At 46.2% G+C, this 25,187-nt stretch overlaps 2 protein-coding genes across 2 annotated transcripts in view; one reads left to right on the plus strand and one right to left on the minus strand.

The window, feature by feature from the left end:
• Positions 1-15,816, plus strand: part of ACO1 (aconitase 1) — a 59,905-nt gene extending 44,089 nt beyond the window's left edge. Inside the window, exons 15-22 of the mRNA XM_046664965.1 lie at positions 635-791; positions 1,983-2,107; positions 3,753-3,857; positions 4,578-4,720; positions 6,245-6,392; positions 10,571-10,693; positions 13,951-14,136; positions 15,044-15,816. Coding sequence (XP_046520921.1) covers positions 635-791; positions 1,983-2,107; positions 3,753-3,857; positions 4,578-4,720; positions 6,245-6,392; positions 10,571-10,693; positions 13,951-14,136; positions 15,044-15,157 — 1,101 coding nt within the window. The 3' untranslated portion in view covers positions 15,158-15,816. The remainder of the gene's footprint in view (positions 1-634; positions 792-1,982; positions 2,108-3,752; positions 3,858-4,577; positions 4,721-6,244; positions 6,393-10,570; positions 10,694-13,950; positions 14,137-15,043) is intronic.
• A 2,143-nt stretch (positions 15,817-17,959) lies between these two features.
• The window catches only part of RIGI (RNA sensor RIG-I), a 43,043-nt gene continuing 35,815 nt past the window's right edge, over positions 17,960-25,187 (minus strand). Inside the window, exons 17-18 of the mRNA XM_046664964.1 lie at positions 23,459-23,602; positions 17,960-21,765 (exon numbers count right to left, since the gene is read on the minus strand). Coding sequence (XP_046520920.1) covers positions 21,469-21,765; positions 23,459-23,602 — 441 coding nt within the window. The 3' untranslated portion in view covers positions 17,960-21,468. The remainder of the gene's footprint in view (positions 21,766-23,458; positions 23,603-25,187) is intronic.

The raw sequence follows: 25,187 nt of genomic DNA on the forward strand, positions 1-25,187 counted from the left end.
CTTTGTGCCTCAGTTGTTACCACTGTAAGTTGGAGATGATATTAGAGCTTGTTTCATAGCATTGGGAGCATTGAGATGATAAGGGACACAAAAGATGTGGTGCGAACCCTGGCACACAAGTGTTCAATAAATGCTGGTTTTGACTACAGGGGGCTCCAGAATTGCGTGTTCCTGGTAATCTGAAAACTGGTTCCAAGTCAGACAAGCCTCCACACAAATGAATCTAAACTAAATTGCATTGGCTTGATTTGTGTCCCATAAATTCCGTAGCATTGAGAAACACTATTTGGTTTGCTTTGCATGAACTATAGAACCCATGTGAGTCGCTGTGGCTTCCTTTAGGTTCCAACTTTTAGTCTTTCCCACCTGTTCTTAGGCCCCAGGCAGCAAAATAACCAGGATGTTGCCTTTTGACCTACCTGGTATTTTCTCATGAGCAGAAACCACTGAGCGTGTCTCTCTGTGTCTTTTGACCCAGAGTGTCTCCCAGAGGGACACCTGGGGGCTCCCCCGCTGGGCAGAGAACCAGGTGAGAGGGAGCTGAAAGAGCCACGGCCACTTTGGCAGTTGGTCTAAGACAAGAAGCCCAGGGAATCTCTTCTCTCTGTGACCTGAGTTTTCTCTCCTGACGCAGGGGGACCTTGTCGCTGTGGGAGTTCTATCTGGGAACAGGAATTTTGAAGGTCGAGTCCACCCCAATACCCGGGCCAACTATTTAGCCTCTCCGCCTTTAGTAATAGCGTATGCGATTGCCGGGACCATCAGGATCGACTTTGAGAAAGAACCGTTGGGTAAGATTTTGTTCATGAGGCTACAGTCTTTTTTCCAATGAATTCAAAAATATTACCGGAAGAAAGTTACTGCTCTTTGTAATAAACAATGAGGAGAGAACTTCCAGAGATGAGATGAGAGGAGAGTCTTTTCTTTATGCCCCAATACACAGCTAAGACATAACTGAAATAAATAAGAACTTACTAAAAGGCAAAGGATAAGAAAAGGGAAATACAGCAATAAAGAAATAAAGTAATGGAGAGCTTGCCGTTCTGGCTTCTTGCCCCGTTCCTCTCCCGAGCTCCTGCTCCAACCCAATGATAGGCGTTGTTCTAATGTCTCCTCCATAGGGACCCATCCCGGACAGTTCACCTTCTCGAAATTCAGGGAAATGGTGCTTTATTTCCTTTCCGCTGATCTTCTTGCTATGGCCTCCTCAATCCATTCTAAGCCTACTAGACAATATGAAAACAATGCCCCTTAAATTTACTTTCAGGAAATCATACCTTCAGAGGTACAGTTGATTCTCATTATATGTGGATTCTGTATTTGCGAATTTGCCTAGTCACTAAAATGTGTTTTAACCCCAAAATCAATACTCCTGCTTCTGTGGTCATTCACAGACGTGAACAGAGGGGAGAAGTCTTTGAGTCACTCAACGCACATGTTCTCAGCTGAGGTCAAACAAGGTGATGCTCTGCCTTCTTGTTTCAGCTCATACTGTAAACGTGTCCTGTTTGTGGTCTATTCAGTGCCATGTTTTTCACATTTTTGTGCTTTTTTTTGGTCGTTTCACTATTTAAAGTGGCCCCTAAGCACCATGCTGAAGTGCTGTCTAGTGCTCTAAGTCCAGTAAGCCTGGGATGTGGCTGGAGTTAGACGGGCTCCATCCAGGCAGGAGTCACAGTGCTGCTGGCCGTGAGTTTAAGGTCAATGCACCGAAAATATATATTCAATAAGGTGTCTGTGAACAGAAACACACATACAGTGAGGTCATGTATTGGTCGGTTGACAAAAATGGTGTAACCAGAGGCTCACAGGAACCTACCCCCGTATTTCCCCTATGGGCAGTGATTGGGTATTCACTAATTCAGTGTTTACCCAGACTCTATAGGACGGAACGACTATGAAGAATGAGACTTGACTGTATGCAATAATGAAAATGGGGTCTGAAATGAAGTTTTTCTCATTAGTACACATTTTTTCCTCAGGGGTAAATGCAAAGGGACAACAGGTATTTCTGAAAGATATCTGGCCAACTAGAGACGAGATCCAGGCGGTGGAGCGGCAGTTTGTCATCCCTGGGATGTTTAAGGAGGTCTATCAGAAAATAGAGGTGAGGTGCCCCCCATCTGCCCCCAGGGACCTAAGGGGAAACCTCACCCTTTTGTCATCTCTGCAGACCTGCAGGCCAATGCGGGTGTAAACTGTCGAAAATAACATTTATTTCTTCAGAGAACCGGCCACGTGGTTCTCAGTCATTTCTCCCCTGTGACTCACAATTTTTACAAACCCCACACTCCCCAAATGTTCCCAGATTTGGACAAGTGGGTGGCAGCCTCAAGAAGAAAGACCTCAGGTGGTGCGCCCTTCCTGACCAGCTCTCCGTAACTCTCCCCCTTTTCTCAGACACCCTGGGGTGTTGTGTCACCTGTGGTTGAGGACCCCCGATGTCACTATCATGTGTCAGTGAGATAGAATCAATTGGTTGAATGCACCTCTCGGAATTATTTGGATGCTTAAAAAATAAAAATAAAAAAGGCCACTAGTAGGAAGCACCAAATTACCAAACTGCTAAAATAAATAAAACCTTCTGTGCATGTTACAAATGGAGAGAAAAGGGGCCCACTGTTATTTTCTGAGACCCTTGGGTGTTATTTCCCCACCTGCTTTCTGTGTTAGGCTGCCCCAAGGGCTGCCGACTGGGGCTTGGGTTTGAAATATGAGAGCAGACTGTCTGGGGAGAGGGGTCAAACGGGAGTCGTATTCGCATGCTGTGCCCTCCCACAGGTGGCGCATTGGCAAATGGTATGAGGGAGTCTGGCTGACATTGGATGACATGCATTTCTCCAAAGGCTGAGTTAATGGACCTTTGGAGCGAATTCAAGCTGATTTTAATTTATAGCAGCTGTCATTTGCATCCAATGTCCGTATGACCCGGCAGTCTACTTCCCCAAATCTTCAGAGAGTAAATAATTTCCCCTTTGGTACAATCTGCATTATTATTTCATAAATTATATTTGTAAGTATATGGATTAGTTACCTATCGCTGTACGACAAATTACCCCAAAACTTAGTGGGTTAAAACAGCAAGCATTTATTATCTCACAGTTCCTGTGGATCGGAAATCCATGTGCAGCTTAACTGGGTGCCTCTGCCTTCATGAGGCTCCCATGATGGTGTCACCTGGGGCTGCAGCTCACCTGAGGGCTCAGCTGGGGCAGGATCCACTCCTAAGGGCTCTCACGTGGTTGTTGGCAGGATAAAGTTCCTCAGAGGCTATTGGTCTGGGGGCCTCGGTTCCTTGCTGACGGTTAGCTAGAGGCCTCCGCCAGTGCCTTGCTCCATGGGTCTCTTCACAGCTCACAGCAGAGTACTGGCTTCCATCAGAGCAAGCAAGCGAGAGAGCAAGAAAGGGTGAGAGAGACAGAAGGCAGAGTCTGTTTATAACCTAATCGTGGAAATGAGTCACTAGGTTCAACTCATATTCAGCAGGAGGGGATCACTTAACAGTGTGAGTCCCAGGAGTTGAGGGGGCAGGGGGGTCCTTGAGGGCCATCTTGGAGGCTGCCTATTACGGTGCACATACTTTTAAGTGACTTAGCATGGCATTGTCTAGAATAAGGAACTCTTTTGTGTGATGAGAATAAGAATAGTTTTTATTGTAGTCTTACCTTGAATATACCTTTTGTGTTTGCACGTTAAATTTTCCTTAGAATGGAATGTGATTCGATCTGCCTTTCTTTTTTTTTTTTCTTAAGACAGTGAATGAGAGCTGGAACGCCTTAGCAGCCCCGTCAGATAAGCTGTATTACTGGAATCCCAAATCTACATACATTAAATCACCTCCATTTTTTGAAAACCTGGTATGACGTTTATTTTTCAACATAATGAATTCTTCAAAAGGTTTATTTCCTTATAATATCTGCTTTATTATCCCAGACCCGTGATTTGACTGCCTATTTCCTTAAAACATTTACCAGCCGCAGCACTTAATACTGGGGAGAGTTTGGGAAGCTGGGATATTTGGCCTAGAGTTTCTTTGTCTGGGGGTTCTGTGTGACGGTGTAGGGACACCCTGGTGTTCAAGTACCCCCTGGACATAGACTCAATAATGTCTGAGGGACTGTTCCAGGAGACCATCCCCAGGGCCTGCCATATTTAAACCTTATGCCCATAAAAACAAGGGAAGGGAATTCTTCCCTGAAACTGATGATCACAGAGTCCATTCTCCCTGGGAGGGTCCCTGTGGGAAGGGGGTGGGAGTGGAAGCCAGGATTCCAGTTGTCCACAGCATCTGAGGAGTTCTGTGATGTGGAGGGAGAGATGTCATTTGCAGTTGCATCTGTGTTGCTTTTGAGGGAATAGTGCCAATACTTGGCCTTTCCTTCAAGGCTGAGATACAACTGTTTTGGGTAAATTCACCTTAATTTTCTAAGCACCCCTGATAAAATGAAAAACTAGAATTTTCTATGTGTTGATGTAGGGCTGTCATCTGGTTTAGCCTTGGACTACAACTATTGAGAGTCCCTGGTGACTTGTGGGAGAAAACTGGGCGGACACTGACTTGTTGTGTTCTCTGCTAGACTTTGGATCTTCAGCCCCCTAAGTCGATAGTGGATGCCTATGTGCTATTAAATTTGGGAGATTCAGTAACAACCGACCACATCTCTCCAGCTGGAAATATTGCTCGAAACAGCCCTGCCGCTCGCTACTTAACCAACAGAGGGTAAGTGTGAGTGACACAGTGAGGAGAGACGCAGGTGGAAATAGAGTGAATGAGGCCAGTAACTCTCTTTTCACATGGTCCCTTTGGAATCATATTCTGGTTTATCGCTGAACCCTGGGGCTTGGAAACCAATCGCTGTTTCTGTTTGAGGCTTCAGAGCTTCCGTGGGCGACGCCACCAGCACAGGAACCCAAGCGTGGGAGGGGTGGGCGACCTTCTTTTTGAGCAGGTGCAGTCGCTGGCTCAGCTGTCATCCCTGCCCCCAGCTTGGCTCGTTGTTAAAGTCCAAGGCTTTGCTCTTAACCGTGGCAGAGCCTGGGGACACTGAGGCATTGGGCAGGGATGTGACCTGAAGTCATTGCCGTTGCTGGTCGAGAGACGTAGTCCTCACAGACAGCCGCTTCAGGGATTTCAGTTCACACCTCCTTCCGTCGGTCCTTCAGTCATATCCCGATCCGAACAGGTGCTATACCAGTGTTATCTCCTGTTATCTAATATACCCGCATTAATCGAAGACAGTCTCACTGACTTTCCATCTGACTCTCTATGAGAACCATCTGGGGAGATAAAAATTCCTGGTTCCCACCACCGCCTCCTGAATCAGCTTCTTCAAGGATGGGCCCTGAGCCAACATGAGGAACAAAATCTAACACCTTTCTTTGGTTGGTGAAAATTGACCTCTTTTAGACAGGGACTCTTCAGGGAATTGAATGAGAAAGCAAATATAACACGTTCCCAGAAAAATGCACATATCCACAACACTGTGGGTATAATTTCAGGGGTCCGTGGATGCGCTCACCTGCTCCTGAAGCCCACTCAGACTCTCACAGTCCTCAAGTGAGATCTCCCCACTCCATCGTATTAACACGCACACAGGCTCCCGAGCATCTAACCAACAGCCCAGTGGGCTGGTCACTGTGTCCACTGTGAGATGCTCTTCCTGACCTCACAAAGTTTCCTTTCAGTGGGGCCCATGGACAGGATTCTTCTCTGATTTCAGGACCAGGATTAGCTGTTCTGCCCCTTTGGCGCTGCTTTGATTTCTGTCTTATGAAAATTGTGAGTCATTTTGCCACTTGTGTCCTCCTTTGCGCTGAGTTCCTGATAATTAGTTCTTGGAACCTAGTTTAGGTTTGCCCCGTTCTTGGCTCCATCTGACTGGCCTGCCCTCGTGGTTCTCTCTGCTCCCTCGCTCCTAGCCATTTTTAGTATTTGACCTTTTATGAAGCTTCATAGGCTATCCTAGTGAATAAACTAAGTCAAGACCCTTCTCCTGATTTGTCTACCCGTATTTATGTGACTATAAGTTGACCCTGGAAAATATGGGTTCCCACCCTTCACCCCCCACTTCTCACCTCTCACTCTGCCCTCTGTGGAATCTACGGGAACAGCTTTTCTGCCTTGGAAAACAATGGTTAGTAGAGTTAGAGAAACAGCCAGCTTATGGGTTTTTTCTTTTTTTTGGTGTAAGTTTAATCTTCGTTCAGTTCACTAAACCAGCTCCTCTCCTGCTTTCCTTATTAGCCTGACTCCACGAGAATTCAACTCCTACGGCTCCCGCCGGGGTAATGATGCCATCATGGCACGGGGGACATTTGCCAACATTCGCTTGTTAAACAAGTTTTTGAACAAGCAGGCGCCGCAGACTATACATCTGCCTTCTGGAGAAATTGTGAGTATTGTCGAGAAGCCAGCATGTGTCCGGCTCTGGGTGGTTGGCTGTTTACGCGGTCACTTTCCTTTTGGTCTTATTTTTTCTTCGCAGCTCCATGCTGCTCTGGCTTCCTGTAGCCCCTCTTGCCAGGGGTCCATCTATGTAGAGTTTGTCACTGACGGAGTTTATCCCTTTAAACTGCGAAACCTCCTCTTCCTGCTTAGAGACTCTGCTTCATGGTTTAACTAATTCTGGGAGTTGAGCAGATAAAGCCTCTGAGTGAAATTTCATCAGTTGAGAGTATTTGAGGGAAATTCCAGGTTAAAGCAGAGGATCTGTGTCCAGAGTGCTATTATATGACTTCATTAGCATTTAATTTAGTTCACCATGCCACTAGGAAAAGAAGGAATGGAGAGGCCTGCTGAGGCCCGCCGGGTGCTGACGGGAACCACTGGAGTTGGCCTGTTCCGGCTGGAGCTGTTCACAGAGGTGGGGAAGGCCTGCGCTTGCGGTCGGACAGGCCTGGGTTCAAGTCCCAGCTCCACCTCATACCAGCTGTGCAGCCTTCACAAGTTATTATCCTCTCTGAGCCTCGTTTTTCTTACCTGTGAGGTAGAAATAATATCTACCTTGTAAGGCTGGCGGGCTTAAACTTCAGTGGAAGGATGAGTGAGACTCCTCACATAGTATTTGGCGCATGTGATGACTTCCCAGTGTCACGTCCCTTCCCCGTGCATGCTGCGAAATGGCTTGAAAACTGTTTAAGCTACTTGAGAAACAATCCTCCCAACCTATTTAATAATAAGAAGAACAGCTAATGTTTATGTGGAACCTAACTAAATCCCAGGTACTGTTTTAAGCTCATCACATATGTTGACTTATCTAATCCTCGTAACAACCGTTGAGGTAGGTACCATAATTATCCATGTTTTAAATTGGGAACTTGAAGCTCAACGAGCTCATGTAATTCCCTGAGGTCACACAGTGGAGAAGCTGAGATTAAAACCCATGGAATCTGGCCCCGAAGCCAATGCCATTTACACCGCCCATGCTGCCTCACACGTGACTGATCGTATTCTTGTGCAGCAAACTCTGTCTTCTTAGATGGTCATTGATCACCAGGACCCAGCACAAAGTCAATGCTGGGTAGTTTATTCTACCAGGGATGATAAACAAACCATTAAATGAAAAAGGTACAGCTAAATGGTAGAATGCCCAGGAGACCGAGGGGAAGGGCTTGCAGTCCTGGAGACGGAGGGCCTCCAGAAATGGTCACAGCGAACTTCACTGATGTACAAGCCTTGCCCTGACACACAACTTCTAGTCATTTGTTTAGCACCTCATCTTAAATAAGGAGACAGCATCAGAGATGAGCAGACATTTGAGCCAAGCCTTGAACTTCAAAGGCAGACCTAAACAAAGAACAGTGGACTAAAAGGAAACAAAATGGAGATAATGCGAAGAGTAGAAGAAAACTTCAAGAAAGAAAATTGTCTCTTCACAATGATAAGAGATGATTTTCTGTTGCTATAACATCATCAGAGGACAAGAAAGAGCTTTAAATTAAAAAAAAAAATCTCCTAATAAAATTCATGGGAAAAGTTGAGAAAATCTCCCAGAATCTAGAACAGAAAGACAAAGGGAAAATTAGAGAGACAATTTAAGAAAATAAAGGAATGAACTGAGGTGGCCCAATATCTAACTGAATAGAGATGCTAAAAAGAGGACAGACAGGGGCTGACCCAGTGGTATAGTGGTTAGGTTCACATGCTCCACTTCAGCGGCCCGGGTTCATGGGTTCACATCCCAGGGGCAGACCTACACACCGTTCATCAAACCGCACTGTGGCAGCGTTCCACATGCAAAAGAATAGAGGAAGATTGGCACAGATGTTAGCTCAGGGCCAATCTTCCTCACCAAAAATAAATAAATAAATAAATAAATAAATAAAAAGAGAATAGACAAAATGGAAGAGAAGAAATGATCAAAGAAGTGACACAAGGCGGTTCCCCAACTGCAAGACTTGCGACTCCAGATTGAAAGGCCCACTGCAGGCCCAGCCGACTGATTAAAGCAGATCCACTGCAGGTCTCCATGTCACTGTGAAGTTGAGAACCCCAGAGAGAAGGAGAAGGTCTAGAAACTTCCAGAGACAGAAAAACAGCTTATACACAGTGACTGGGGATCAGAAGTGCTCAAAGTAACACTGGAAACTTAGACCGAGGAAAATGATTTGCACCCTAAGATTCTATGTCCCTCATACTACCAGTCAAGGGAAATTAACGTATTAACGCATTCAGATGTTCAAAAGCCCTAAAAGTATCCCCCAATCCCTGTCTCAGGAAGCCACTTTGTGAATGTGTTCCAGCAAAACAAGGGAATAAACCAAAAAGGGGAAGATGTAGGATCCAGGAAGAAGAAATGCAGGGAACCCCAAGATGTCCGCGAAGGAAGATTGCACAATCCCGGCATGCACCCCAGTCAGTCCCGACAGGAACAGGACCGAGGGCTCCAGGAGTCATATTTCCATGGAGGAGATTTTAAATGACAGATTGCCTGATATGGTTGAATGTCTTTAGAGAGGATTTGTACTTGAGGCAGAGCGTTTGGGGATTAATTAGTGGGTAGGGACATAGAAACAGGTGAGCACACACAAAAATGAAAATTATTAATTCCAGTGGAAATTTTTTTTAAATTGCCAAGAAAGGAAATCATAGTACATTACATGGCTCAGGCGTAAATAGCATTGACATAATCATCATAATGCAAACACCAAATACTGACTTACCAAAACATGTGACATGATTCTATTGGGCGGCTGGGGAGAGCGGAGGTTGGAGAGGGGAACTGGGGAGCGGTGGTTAAAACCAAATCCTCATCAAAGGAGAAAATTGATGGATGATAAAAATGGAGCAATGAAGAACTACGCCTAGAAGATATAGAGGCACAATAACAGAGGAAACAACTAAAGTTTATGGTCCCTTCTCTGCAAGAGGGAGAGTGCAGGGGGCTGTTGCTTTGTACGCTGTTGAGTACTCTCCGCAAGGCGTATGTCGTAGAAGAATCAGGAGACAGAATCCTAGACCTGCTCAGTCCCCTGATCTTGCGTCACGTGACCTGCTCTGCCATGGGGTTGACAGCTTTGCAGTAGTTTTGAAAGCACTTTAAAACACAAAGCTAGTAATAGATAGCTGAAAATATCAGGTAGGTTGTTTCTTTCTGGTTTTTGAAAGGGTCCAGACTATTTGGTTGGACAGGGAAAGCTTTCACTGTTTTTGTAACAGTTTCTGTCTGTATTCATGAGTTCGGTCCAGCTGAAGACACAGAATCCTACCCGGCTTGGCCTAATGCCGTGTGAAGTTATAGCCACAGGCTCCAGCAGTCCTCCAAAATCGTACTGTGTGAATGCCTCCCTGAGAGTTTGATTGAACACCTTCTACAGCTCCTTTCAAGTAAAACATTCTCTCTCTTGAGGGATTTTGCTTTCTAACCCACATGGCCAGAGAAAACCATCATTTCAATATTCTGTCTCCAGCGATGATATCAGATTTCTTTGTAGAGTCTCAGCACAGAAGAATATTCAGAGTTCCTGTGAGAAACAAATGAATCTATTTGTGTAAGATGTTTCCCATAGATGCTAAAATACTAGTTATCTGTCCCATCTGTTACTGATTGGTGCTTCCTTCTCTGTTTCCATTCTCCACCCTTGACCTCTGTGTAGAAGGGTGACTGATAGAAGTTTGCATTTTATGTAATTTCAGAACAATTTACCTTCTTTGTGTTTGGCCACCCTTCAGGACTGACCATCCCTGAGTCTCTGATACTAAGTCTAAACCCAGGTTTTGGTGGAATTCTGTGTTTTTTAAGCTTTAAAATAGTTTAGTCAATGGAAGAGGGAAAAAAATCTGATTTAGTTTCCCTGACACCCTAGGATTTGAATGTTTTTCTAAAACCAGGACAACAGTCAGGCATTTCAGCTAAAAGAACATACAATTCAATTTGGTGGGGGTAAATGGATGGGGTTAATTGGGAATCTGTAGATCAGGCGGCTGCTTAGTTGAGTTTTCCATTGGCTTTGCATTGACTTGGCCAACTGCAGACCCTCTGACCCTGACCCTGTCACCGGGGCTCACTGGCCTGTGTCCACACTCTGTGCCTTTACTGCATCTGTGATACCTTCCTCTTCTCTCCCTCAGCTTGATGTGTTCGATGCCTCTGAGCGGTACCAGCAGGCAGGTCTGCCTCTCATCATTCTGGCTGGCAAAGAGTACGGCTCGGGCAGCTCCCGGGACTGGGCAGCCAAGGGGCCGTTCCTCCTGGTGAGTATGACGCAGAGACCTCCCAGCAGGCAGCTGCCCCTCTGAACCGGAAGAGAAGCTGGGAGGGGGCCAGGTAACTCCAAGAAGATGCGGTGGAAGAGCATGCTCAGAAAAGCATGTGATGGTTGTTCTCCTGCTTCTGGGTAGATCTGGATTTACTTCCCTCGGTGAAGGGTATCTAGAGTCAAGCTGGTTCCCTTAGATCAGACATTCACATCCTGGGAACCATGGATCTTTGGGAGCGTCTATAGAACAGATGGAGGAGGGTCTGTGAAGTCTCTGAAATTATACCCAAAAGTGTGTATGTCTGTCTTTTTTTTAATGGAGAAAAGTTTCATGGTTTTCATAATGTTCTCAAAGGTTGAGGACCCAAAATTTATTTCAGGCCATGGTACAGGTGAATGCAAGGGATCAGCCAGGGCTGCTGCTACTGTGGTGTGTGTTGGGTTCACACAAGGGAAATAGTGAGGAGCCGGGCTTTTGGATACGCTCGGGGAAGGCACCCTTTACAGTTGCTTTTCGCAGCCTGTGAAAATCTGCTTGTAGACACCATAGAAAAGGAAGCTCTGTCCGTCCATAGACAGACAGCTCTTTAGAACCTTCAGCCATTTCAGGGCTTGACCTGCTGGCGCTGTCCGCATGGGAGGGGCCACGCAGGGAGCAGAGAGCTTCACCTCTGGAGCCTTTGCTTGCCCTGAAAGATGGCAGAATCCTGAGGGCAGACTCCTGCTGCCCAGCTTTGATCCTCAGGGTAGGGTACAATGGCTTAGCTGATATCAATTTCAATGATTTATGGCTCAAGCAAATTCATGCACTTGGGAAACACTGAAAAAGTTGATATCCACAAGTGGAGTGAAAAAATGTGTCTGGCTGGCAGGCAGCCCTCCAGACCTCCAGGCTTCTAAAAAACATCTTTGAAGATCACGCCTAGGTTGTTATCAATTACTTTGGTCTGTGGAGAAGAGAGATGCTCTCAGATTAGTTGGTAGTATGTCAAAGGCCTGCCTTTTCTAGAAACTGCTGAAAAGAACTGGGGAAATTACAGAAGAAGGAAAGGATTTCAGGAAGGGGGATGGGAGCTAATAGTAGAAATGAGACCCAGGCCGGGAGCAGTTAGATGGGGCTCTGTAAGGTCCAACGGAGAAGAAGAGAGCCGGCACCCGAGGGGCCTCCGGAGCTGAGACTTCTCTGCAGAACTTTGAGTTCAGCTGCCAGGCGGCCGCAGACACTTCCATCTGTAGCTGCCCCCCTGGGCCACTCGGCTGTGCTGGGCTGTTTTCACACTGACGGGGATAGACAGCTGTGAGCTACCCGGTCTGCAGCACCACACAGCCCTTTACACTGAGCCAGCGACGTGCACAGTGTGTGTTTACAAAGATTTTCACCTTCTCCAAAATAAATACATACTGTAGAGGAGGAAGACATTTCCTCTATCCAATGTGGGTTCGTCTGGCCAGAGAATGAATTAAATTCACATGAGACAGAATAGCAAGAGAAAATTAAACAAAGCTTTATGAGGAGCACGGCTCAGGGCCTTTCTTCCCGAAGGAAGAAAGGGCACAGAAGAAGTAGGGTGCACAGAGTGGTTATATACTCCCAAACAGGATGTTTCACATATGATTGAAATTTCCCTCCCACAAGGGTCACAAGATTGCCCTGTCAGCACAGTGCTTGATGGACACAGCAGGTAGTGGGTCTGCTATCTCGGAGGGTGTAGCAGGAGGCAAGTTTATTGTCTTTGAGCTGGGTGGTCACAGGTGAGCGCAGCAATCAGTTCCTAGCCTAAGGAAAGATGCTTAATCCTTAAAGAAATGCCAACGTTGGGAGGGGGAGGGAAGTCAGTTACAGGAGGTTACCAGAGAAGCACAATAAAATGCAGATTTAAGTCCTTGCCTTCCCCATTGATTAAGAGTTTCTAGAGAGAAGGTCATCTCCTTTCTTCTTCCTGGTACAGAGAGGGAGATATCTTTTCAGATGGAGAGTTCCTTTACAATGTAAATGTCTCCTAACAAAGGGCAAGCAAGTTCCACCCCTCAGAGCCTCCTTCCCTGTCCCAGTTTATCAAAAGCAATCAGCCTCAAATAATCCTCATGCCAAAGAGACATATCTGGGGGGGGCCAAATCCAGGTCCCCACAATACAAAATGTCTATACACAAATCCATACAGAACATCTACTGTCCTGAAGAATCTGCCTTCCTCTATATTTGTTTTTAAATTTGGAAACACCTGTGGGATTTTGAAAACCACCTGTGCCCAGATCTCATCCCCAGAGATTCTGGTTTAATTGGTCAGGAGAAAGGCCTGGACTTGGGGGCTTTGAAAGCCCCTCCGGGTGATTCTAACACACAGCGAGGTTGAGAGCCCCTGCCCTGTTGCCACAGTCCCCGGACCTCACAAGACCTCCCGCCTTCCTCTCACACTCCCTGCGAGAGATTGTGGTGCAGTCAGTCTGGGGCGGTGCCCAGGAATCTGCATTTTAACAAGCTCCCCGAGTGCCCCTAATGCAAGGAGTCTTAGAAGTGTGCGCTGGATGTCAGGAGGCCTCTCAGGGGTATCTTCATATTACACTAGAGTTAACTGATATTTGAGAATGAGGTGGTGTAGTTGGTCAAGTACCCTAGCTTGTTGAGCATTGCTATCTAATGCCAGTTACAGACAGACTTAAAGGAAACTTAATATCAAGACTAGTCAATGCAGTTTATTCTTGAAACAGGAAGTGTAAAAGCAGCACACGGCAGGTAATCATTTACTTTGTGATATGCTCTGAAAGTTGCTTTTCTGATTAAATCTTCTGTGTCTGCCGATGCATCTACAATAATAGCAGATTTTAAGGGAAGGGAAAAAATTTTCTTTGTGTTGTTTTGTGTGTGGATTCCACATACAGAGGAAGTTTGTAACAGATGCTCTCTCACAAAGGGCTGAGTGCGTGGTCAGACCGCACGGGTGCAGATACCAGATCCTACCACTGACTACCAGGTCCAGGGGCCAGCGGGGCAGCAGCCCCACCTCCCGGGGTTGGCGAGGGTGGAATGAGAGAATTCATTTACCAGCTCACGTCGTGCATTGTAGGTCCTTAGTTCAGACTAGCAGCTGTGTTGCTTATAACTAGAGGGTAGCATTTTCTGTAGACGATTAATTGGTTCTTACAAAGAATTTAGGCGCGAGAAGAGTTTTGACTTCAGAAGGCTTCTGTAAAGTTTCTGAGTATCTAGAGAAAACTCAGAACTGTGTCCACCCTGCTCTCTTGGCCCATCAGGGAATCAAAGCTGTGCTGGCCGAGAGCTACGAGCGCATTCACCGCAGTAACTTGGTCGGAATGGGGGTGATCCCGCTCGAGTATCTCCCTGGGGAGAACGCAGACACCCTGGGCCTCACGGGGCGGGAACGATACACTGTCAGCATTCCAGAAAACCTCAAACCACGGATGAAAGTCCAGGTGAAGGTAAGCCGGAGCGCCTGCACGCCACACCCAGCTGAGAGGGACCCTGTGTTTGAAACCAGTCTTGTGAGAAGGAAATCAGTGGGATTTGGAAGGGAAAACTATCACTCGTTAGGGCTGCGTTAGACCCAGGAGTTTTTTCCACCCGCCTGCACAACACAGTGAAGAAGACATGCCTGCTGGTTTGCTGTTCATTTCTGTTTATTCATAGAGTTATCCTCAGTTCCGTTCTTACCCACCAGCCCCACTAGCTCCTGTTTCTCCTGATCTCAGGCAGCCCCAGGGAATAGTGATGAAGGCTCAGGGATAGGACATTACCTTAAAAACACCTTTTTATTATAAGAATGTGAACAACAGACACACTCGCTCCGTCCCTGAGCCTCACCCCAGGCCCCAGACTTGGATCAGCCCAGAGGCAGAAATGACAGCTCCCTAGGCCAAGGAAGGATGGAGCACCCAGCACCAAGGTCCCAGGTGATTAGACACCCGGGGGTGAGGGGGTGGGGGAGCGGCTGAGGTCCGTGTCCCAGGGCGAGCAGCAGGGTCAGCCGCCTGAGGGACAAGCTAGATGAGACCTCTGCTGCCCAATATGACACTTGAATCCGCAGGGAGCTCCCAGAGAGGGTTCGGAAAACAGCATCCCAAAGGGCACTGGTAGCCGCTCCCTGAGAGGCTATTTCGAATCCTCGGGTGTCTTGGGCTGCTGTCACTTTGTCCTCCGCAGACCAGTCTGCTGGGGACTGCGCTGAAGTGCTGCTTCGGGCTCCGCGGCTCTGACGGGCAGGCCGCACTCCTCGGGGGGCAGTCCCGGGGGTTGGCGGGGTGGCGGCGGGCGGTGCTGTGCTGGGGCCGCCCTCTCGCAGTGTCCCGCCTCCTCCCTCAGGAGTTCTCTTCTGCTTTGTCGTCACAGCTGGACACCGGCAAGACTTTCCAGGCTGTCATGAGGTTTGACACCGACGTGGAGCTCACGTACTTCCACAACGGGGGCATCCTCAACTACATGATCCGCAAGATGGCCAAGTAGGGCTCGCTCCTTGGGAGCCTGCGCCCCTCCGGCCGTGCCCGGGGCCGCCTCGCGGGGGCGTGCCTGAGCCCGGGGTCCGGGGCCAGGCCTCCAGGCGCAAAAACAGCCGTTTCTGCATCCTCCATTTCTGTTCAGCTTTGTATCTTTTTCTAGAATTTGGAAGCTAGAATGGTGGGAATGTCAGTAGTGCCAGAGAGAGAGAACTGCACTCGTCTTTGATGTTACTGATCACAGAATGATGATTTTTCACTCTTACCTGCTAATGTTCAGTCTTCTCGGAAGGTGTCTCCCGCCCTTTTTTTTGTTCCCCTGTTATCCTCTGCTCCGGGAAACCCTTCCCTGGGGCTCCTTGGCCTTGCCCATTGCACCAGCGTTAACTGACAGGTGGTAGATAAGAACTTTCTACACTTCAAATCAGAGCGTGACAACGCCCCCTTCAGAGTGGATAATCCCGCCCCTCGTGGACAGGTCAAATGCTGACAGTTTTTGATTATGTACCTTTTGATAGATCAACAGTAAAGAAATGTGAAGTTTTCTTTTACTACCTTCAGAAATTTTCCTAGGAAATTCATTGGTCAAGAGGAGGACTTTGGAGGCGGTTTTAGAGAGAGACAGAACATTTCTAATTTGAATAAGATTAAATCTATTTTCAAGGAAAACGTTTGACTTTGGGATTGAATTCTGCTGTGTGTGTGGCTATAGTCTGGGGGTACTTGGAGCAGCGCCGACCTCAGAGGGCAGCACCCTGAAGCCCAGAGGACCTTCCAGTTCTGTTTTCACAGCCACATCTCTGCAAGTAAAATGGAAGTCCAGGAGCCAGGCTGTTCTCCGCCCTGTTTGGGGCCAGACGGGAGGGTCGCAGGAGCGCTAAGGTAGTATAGCGAGCAGATCGTAATTCTTTCGATTTTCATACGTGTTGACCTGTTCATTTTCATCACTGACGTCATTGTAGGCACCTGTCTAGTCTACTCCAGCTGCCATATCAAAGCGTCACAGCCTGGGTGGCTCGAACAGCAACAATTTATTTTCTCACAGACCCGGAGGCTGGAAGTCCAAGATTAAGGTTGCAGACAATGCATTTCCTGGTGAGAGCTCTCTTCCTGCCTTGGATGGCCACCTTCTCTTGTGTCCTCAGGTGGCCTTTCCTTAGTGCCCATGCGTGGAGAGAGAGAACAGCTCTCGGTGTCTCTTCCTGTCAGGACCCCACTCTGCGACCTCCTTTAACCTGAATTCCTTCCTTAGAGGTCCCATCTCCAAAGAGTCACAGTGTGGGGCACGGCTTCAACATATGAATTTGGGGGTCACACAAACATTCAGTCCGTGACAGGGCACCTTGTAGCCTGCATGTTAGTCTCTTTGTAATGAGTCTTAAATCCCAGCGTTAACGCTCAGGGGATGTGGCTTGGACATCGGAAGCCCCAGGATCAAGAACTGCCTGCACCTCTTCCTGAGGAGGGACAGCTTGGGCTCCTGAGCATCCTTGCCTCTAGGTCCTGGCGTCTAAATTGTGCTCATGAACAGAAATTACCAACAGACCGTGTTATACAAAAAAGCCTGTGACCCTGAAATCAGGATAAATCCCAGCGTAAAACCACCGAGAAGGCTGAGAGCAGACCTCCACCCCCTTAGCTCCCTGTTACTGAGCATCCGGGGAGCGGTCTAGCTCCCCTCATTCAGCAGTTATGGGGAGCCAGGTTCCTGGTTATGACTTGCGGAATGGGGTCCCTTCACTCTGGATCCCCCTCCTGTACCTCCAAACACACCCTCCATCCTTTTCTTTAATAAAGTGTCTTGGCCAGTGTCACATCCTTGCCCACAACAAGGCTCAACAATAAGTCCCTTTTATCTGGTTTCTCAAAAAGGCACTGGTCCTCTTGCTCTCCAGATTGAAGGATGCTGCTGTTGCTGGAGCCGCTCCTCCTTCCTCTCTATGGGATCCCATCTCCTCGTTCTTGCGTTTTTCTAAACCCATTATTGCCTGATCCCTCCTAGGGAAACAGGCATTCCTTGGTCTGCGCAGTGGGTTCACTCACAAACTTATTGAATGCAGCAAATAAGCACATGTGTCCTTGGCTGTGGCACAGCCTTCATGTAGGAGTGTACACACATCCCGTCTTTATGGTGCAGGGAGAGTAATCTAGGGGAAGGATATTAGTCATAACTCTCTTAGTTATGCTGTTAGAAGCACAACTCAAACTGGCTTAAGCAAAAACCACTAATAATTGGTTCCTAGAACTTGAAGAACGGGCATGGCCAACGCCACACGCTTGATTGGATCCAGTGACTCGAACTCAGCCCCCTCCCACCTTTTTCCCTCTCATCTTACCTTCCATTTGCAATTGCCTCATTCTTCTGGGCCATTCCATGTGCCGGGGGTATGGCCACCGGCAGCTCTGGGTAACAGTTAGTAATTGTGATCTTAGCAAGTTGGCTCCCAGTGGTCCCCAGGCTAAAAATATTGGGAGTTTCCTAGTCACCTAAATGAAGAACCTTCTTTGGGGCACAGTTTCCCTTTCAGGGTTATGTTAGGACAGTGTGGCGTGGCCCACAGGGTTATGTAGGAGAAATGTAGAGTTCTGTTCTGAAGTTACTGCTGGTTACCGTTACCAAGTAACCAAGCTTACACTGGCTGCCTTCTTGGGAAGTTGTCAAGTGTCACGGCCACAACAGAATTTAACACCCACGTGGCTTTTATTCACCCAGACAGCCTAATTATCATGAACAAAGATTATATAATTATAGCTGAAATTTTAATAGTTTTAATAATTTGCATCCCAAGAACTGAGGCCTACATATTCAATATAGATTTATTGAGTGAAATTTATAGTTTTATTTGATAGTATAATAAAACATAGTTACTAGTAAGATCCTGTAATTAATTCTCCAGTTTGGTTCTGGCTGTCTAGTCTGCACCAGGGCAGACACCTGCTACTGTGCTCCTGTAGGACATTAACAACGTCCCATAAGTAAGAGGGTTTCAGGGTCAGTGTATTTGGGATATCGGGTTAACTAGGTCTTATTGCGGCAGAACTGACAGAATGACACACGACAATGAAGGCTGTAAGTCTCTCATTTGAGGGGAGGGGGCAGCATGCACCACAGAAACACATTGGACCACAGAGCACTTTCTTCAGAGCATCTCATAGCACTTCGGGTCCACAAGACGTGCTTGAGGAAACGCCGACCTGACGGCTTGCGTGTTTTTAAAATTTGAATAATAATATCAACTGTAAAGACAGGAATCAGAGTTTACTGCCCTTGTTACGCCATCACATTTGATTGAAGGCGACCTTTCATTTTCAGGTGAAAACATCACAGTGTCAGCACCAGCAGGGATCACAGAGATAACCAGATCCTGTGGTTGTATAAGGGATTGTATCTGAACCACCGAGGAACTTCAAAAACTACACATGGCTGGACACCCTGCCAGGATGTTCTAACGGGGCTGGGCATGTGCTCATGAAAAAGACTCTGCAGTTGGTTCCAAAAGGCAGCCTTTGATCTAGAAATCCAATGACCAGCATTTGGGTGTCAGTCAAGAGTTTGCAATTTTTAAACCCTACCTACCAGTGTCTTTCCTTCAGTAAACATTAACCAAGTGCCTACCCTCTTCCAGGCTCCAGGCCTGGCAATGGCTTGACTCCAAGCTAAAGCCCAACAAGGAAATTCTGAGTTTGCTTGCTTCAGCTTTAGTCTGCCGCCGTCTATTGGCTGAAGAGAGGACCATTCACCTTCCTCCAAACTGAGCCATTTAGACACTTGAGAGAACTTTCTCAAACAGATTTCCAGTAGATGTTTTACACATCCTATTGGAGTTCTGAAACAACAGCATCCAAAAAAGGCGATCTCATTTAAACAGAGACGCCTGTGAGACTGTGACTTGTAATAAGAAAAACAGGCCTACATGTTTGTTCTTCATCCCCATTTCTGGCACAGAGCTTCTAAAACTCTTGGAATTTCCTAAGTGATGACAGCAGCAAAGGTGTCTTTTGTTATGTTAATGAGGTGACTTTTGGAACACACCTAAGGATGGGGTCTGCTTGCCAGGAGAATCAACCGTGTGATTAGAGGGTTGGAACTTGCAGTCCCACCCCCTGACCTCTGGGGAGCAGAGAGGAGTTGGAGGTTGAATCAGTCACCAACGGCCAGTGATTTAATCCATCATGCCTACGTAATGAAGCCTCCATAAAAACCCAAAAGGACAGGGTTCAGAGAGCTTCCGATTTGGTGAAAGCGTGGAGATTTGAGGAGAGTGGTGCACCCAGAGAGAGCTTGGAAACTCCACGCCCTTTCCCCGTACCTCACCCTATGCATCTCTTCCGTCTGGCTGTTCCTGAGTTACATCCTTTTATAATAAACAGGTGATCTAGCAAGTAAAACGTTTCTCTGAGCTCCTTGAGATGCTCTAGCAAATCAATAGAACCCAAGGAGGAGGCCGTAAGAACCTCCAATCTAGAGCCACTTGTTCCAGAAGCACAGGTGACAACCTGGACTTGTGATCGGCATCTGAAGTGGGAGGCGGGGGACACTCTTGTAGGATGGAGCCCTTAACCTGTGAGATCTGATGCTATGTCCAGGTAGTGTCAGAACTGAGCCAGAGAACTGCTCAGTGGTGTGGGGAAACCCCCCACGTTGGAATTGGTGACCAGAACCTTAATACGCTAATGAAATATAAATGGAAAATGAATAAAAATCAGCAAGGAAATTGGCTTAAATAACCCATTTTAATTGTGACTTACTAAGACTACCTCTAGTAATAACAATTATCAAGCAACTACTGTGTATATCATGTACTTTTCATACATTATTTCAGTTAAAAACCCTCCACTAACCCTTGTTTTACAGATGTAGAAAATTAAGCCAAGGAGAAGTTATGTACCTGGTAGGTTCTCTGAGTCTCAGCCAGATGAAATGGAGAGTGAGGGAGCTGTAGCATGTCACCCCACTGATCTCCAGGCTTGATTTGGGGTATATGGGTGGTCTCTTGGACTCCAAAGATGTAAACAGGTGCCACTTGAAAAGAGTTATGCAATCACATATGTTGAACATATTATTAACATTTTATGATGTTTGGAGGTTTGTTTAAGCCATTGATGGTCCTGGTGAATTACAAACAACTAATCTGAGTCTGTTTTAAGAAGCTGCTTCAATTACTGTAGAGCCTACCCTGAACCGAACACAAAATATCTTGGCCTGGATGGAAACAGCAAAACTCAGGCAGCTGTCTTCATGTCTAGAAAATCCAAAACTAAGCTATGGAGCATCAGCAAACCTTGTTAAGTGACACAGGAATGGCATCTGGATATGTATTCTGATTTTGTAAATAGCAAGAACAGAAAATTAAACTGCCTCATCAGTATCACCCAAGGGACCTAACCGAGAACACAGTCCAAATGTTGACCATCCACTATTGCTGGAAAATGGCCTGAGATGACCATTCAAAGGGAATGATGGTACAGGTTAAGAAAGCAAATGAATAGGGCAAGAGGTACAATCAACTAAAAGAACAGATATCAGCTTCTCAAGCACTACCGTATCATTTACATGCCCCCATTACTAAACGTCATCCACTCGAGTTTTAAGATTACGTGCCACATGTTGCTACACAGAGAACATGAGCATATGTAACTATGATACATATGTATATGTACATATATTGAAGCCTTGGAATTATCAACATTTAAGGGATCGCAAAGAGGAACCAATAGAAAAGACTGGGATAGAGCTGCAAGGGAAGAAGCCAAGAGGGAGTTCCAAGAAAGGAGTGCTCAACAGGACCAAACGCAGCAAAGAGGTCGAAAGAGAAGGACTAAGAAGTGCCCAACGGATCTGGCGACCAGAGTCACTGGTGACCTTGACAAGAACAATTTCACTAGATTGTTAAGAGCAAAAGCCAGTTTACAGTGGGTTAAGGAAAGAAACGGAAGTATGGAAAACTTTTTCAACCTTCATTCATTCATTTATTCCAATGTGCGCTGAGTGGCTACTGGGGACACACTGGCAGTTAGTTCTGAAGGGAAGGATAGAAAGGAAAGTTCAGCTTTTTAATTTTTCCCAAGTACTTAGAGCTCTATTGGTCTACAAAGCATTCCATGCTGTGATTCGCTCCCATGTGCTTTACACATACGACAGAGTACAAACTGTTGAAAACAATGAACAGAAGGCAAAGGTCAGTGACAAATATTCAGCGCAGTACAAGTCTTGGTAAAACATCTTTATGGTGGTACAGGCGATCCATGGTTTGCTCGCTGGGGCTCACTTCTTCGCTCAAGGTCACCCATTCCCTGTAGCTGAAGACTGAAGTCCTCAGGTCATTTGGACATTTCTGCAGCATCAAATGGTATCTTCTCAAAATGAAAGTCCCTCCACTTTGCATACAGTGTCTGAACTCTGGTTGCGATATCCTCCACCACAAAACTTTCAATTTTGATAACTGGAATCTCAAATGTCTTATACTTCACACAGATTCCCCAGTCATGGCTGCAGTCCTCTCTGGCACAGTATATCTTTGCTTTCTTCTCAAAACTCCCAAAGATCTTTGGTTCGGGGTGTGATCTACACACAAAGCATTCCCTGAAAGCATTTCCAACCACAGTGTAATGGCATTCCTACACAGGAAGGGCGTGGATGACACAAAACAGAACATTAGGACCAGCACATAACCGCAATTACAAAAAGAAGACTCCACAACAAGCTGAGGGAGAGCAGGTGGGATCCCACTTGTTCTGTGGATGGGGGAGGAAGGAAATATGGATTCACCTGAAGGCCAGAGTGGAATCCATGCAGCCTGACTCCCAATTCATGGTGGGGGGTAGGGATGGATGACGGGACGTGGAGGGACATGGGGACATCTCATGAAGAGGAGGACTAAGTTTCCAGGCAACCTAGCTTCTATAAGAAGAACCTCTTTATTAATTCAGAAACAAAAGGGGTACTTGTTGAAGATCTGTGAAGCCTGAGTCCACCAGTGGCCCTGACAGGCATAATCCAAAGGGTACAGAGAAGAACAAGAAGAGGGTCCATGTGACCTGAAGATGGTCAGGGACTTCTGTGTCCACAGGCCCCGCCTACAGTCAACCTCAGAGTAAGTGAGAAAAGGCTACACCGCACAGACCAAGGCAGGAAAATGTACAGTCTAAAAGAGCCATTTCAATAGAAAAATCACCAGCCCTGGAGCTGGAAGGACCTTTCGAAGCTAGAGAAGTGGGCTCAGAAAGGCATGGGAATCTGCCAGTGTCACCCGTAACAGGCTGCTTGCTCCAACGGTTGCACTGATGGCAGACTTCCGCCCTCGGGACCAAACAGAACCCTCGAGTAATAGCTCATCGTCTGAGCTGGCCCGGGCCTGCACCCTCCCTCCATCGGCAGCAAGGGGGACAGCCAATTTTTGTCTTTAGAGATTTTTGTAGTCCTTTATCTAAAAGTTTAGAAATACATACATAGAGAGAAAGCTAACCTGCAGGTGTCATGTTTTTAAAATAAGGAGATATTTTGTTTTCATTATAAAAGTGATCCATATCCCCAAAAGTTTAGAAAATATAAAATAACAGAAAGACAAAAAAAGCATGGAGTCACTGCAAAATATTAATACATTTTCGTATATTTCCTCTAGGCTTTTTTCTGTACAAAAGTAAATTTTTTGCTTTTTCAGTTTTTGGTACTGATGGTGGTGTTACTGCTATTATTTCACACCGAGATAACCATAGCATATTCATAATTTTGTACCCTGGTTATTTTTCCCACTTTACCGTTAGTCTGTAAGGAGTTTTTCATTATACTACATAAGCTTCATAATCATTTTGTTTAATAAACTTTACTTTGGAATAATCTGAGGTTTACAGAAAAGTTGCAAAGACAGTCTCAAGAATTCCTGTACCCCTCCTCCCAGCTTCCCTGAAGGCTAACATCTTACATACTGCAGCACATTTGTCAAAACTAAGAAATTAATGTCGGCACATTACTATTAAGTAAACTACAGATTTTACCAGTCTTTCTAATAATATCCTTTAACTGTTCTAGGATCTAATCCAGGATACCACACTGCATTTAGCATAATTATTATTTTTAATGGCTACATAATATCTAATTAAGTGGCTGTGCAGTAATTTTTTTAACTATTTCTTTATTGCTGAACATTAAGGATTCCTTCTTAACTTTTTAGCCTTTTGAAAATACGTGGACCAGGGCCATGATAACAACAGAAACAATGGTATTCTTACTATAAATAGCTCACCAATACACAGTAAGGTTTAATTAGTGCTAAAAAATGACCCAGTGCTCTTTGTTAAAAAGGCTGCTTACCTCCACGACTCTTATGTCAGCCGTATAACATGCAAAGGCTTTGCACTTTCTGCAGAGCAGTTTTTTATTTTTCTTATCAAGTACAGGTTTTGCTTTTCCTTGACTATCTCTGATGGATTTTTCATGAATTTGTATCTGGCAAACCTATATGCAAAGAAAAACTCATAAATGTAATCTGAGTATAACGAGGATATATATGCATATATACACACACACACACACACACACACACACACACACACATATTTATGTGTATAATCATTCATTCACATACAACTTCCATGAACATACAGTGCCTGGCTTTGTTTATAAAAATCCCATATAATTTTATTGGTTCTCCTAACTCTGTGTTAGTCAATGTTTAACTGTGCCCTCCAATTAGTCCTTTAATTTCTTCATCAAAGATGCCCATAAAAGCATTAACAATAGCCATAAAATAGGCATGTGAACCATGCTTTCTACTTCAGTAGTTGGCAAAACTCTAAAAATCCTTCACAAATAGACATACGATATGCATTGATTGTTTCAGGCATAATTACACCCACTTCCAGGGCATAAACCCACCGAATGGAACAGCAGGCAGAGGAGCCCCCACCATCGAAAATCTTTTGTCTCTCCCCTTCCAACCACAGAGAGTGCTGTGAATTGCAGCAAAGTTAAATGCATGTACAGGATGACTGCATTCTCTTCCAAACGTTAGGCCGTGGCTCAGTACAACTAAGAACTCTGGACATTTACATATACGACAAACATAGGAAGATTCTGAAGGGCGAAGAGAGGAAAGCAGACTAGCGAGGGCACTTGAGACCCTAGGAACAACATGGTGGTGAGTTCTCTGGGGTCTTTTTCACCTCATATACCCCAGACTTGGAGCTGAAGAAGCTGGCAACCAGAGACGCCGAAGGGCACAGATAAAAAAGTCTCAGCACAAGCCTACCCTCCCCAGCCAAAGGCCCGGGATGGGGGCAGCCCAGCAAGACAGAGAACCTCTAGGCAACAGCTGCTCTACTCCCGCCAAACACCACAGAAAACAACAACAACTGTGAAGTAACCCCACCCACACCAGCAAAGGCTGAGAGGGGAACCTAGAATTCTGCATTGCAGGGCGATAACGAAGCACCCCAACACGCCCACTTGGTGGTGTCAGAGAAGGCCAAGGAGGGAGCCAGGACTTGCAGCCCAGCCCAATGCGTGTCAGTGGAGATCAGGTGGGTAGCTGGGACTCCCACCCAGCAGCGAGGGGAGCCTCCCCCTTGCTGGTATCAACAGAGGCTGGGCAGGGAAGCTAGACTTCTACCTCTACCCAGCAGGGGCGAGACAGTGTCCCTGCCTCCCCCGCCAGAAGGGTGTCAGAAGCAGCCAGCTGACACAGAAGATTCAATAAGATCCTGAGTCTCGCGGCTGGCCCAGCAGCACAGTGGTTAAGTGTGCATGTTCTGCTTCGGTGGCATGGAGTTCACCGGTTCGAATCCCGGTACAGACATGGCACCGCTCATCAAGCCATGCTGTGGCAGGCATCCCGTGTATAAAATAGAGGAAGATGGGCACAGATGTTGGCTCAGGGCCAGTCTTCCTCAGCAAAAAGAGGCGGATTGGTGGCAGATGTCAGCTCAGGGCTAATCTTCCTCAAAAATAAATTAATTAATTAAATTAAATTTTTTTTAAAAAAACATCCTGAGTCTCCTAACACAATATGAAAATGCCCAGGTTGTGATTAAAAAATCACTCT

The sequence above is a fragment of the Equus quagga genome, chromosome 6 (assembly GCF_021613505.1).
Source record: "Equus quagga isolate Etosha38 chromosome 6, UCLA_HA_Equagga_1.0, whole genome shotgun sequence".
NCBI classification, from domain to species: domain Eukaryota; kingdom Metazoa; phylum Chordata; class Mammalia; order Perissodactyla; family Equidae; genus Equus; species Equus quagga.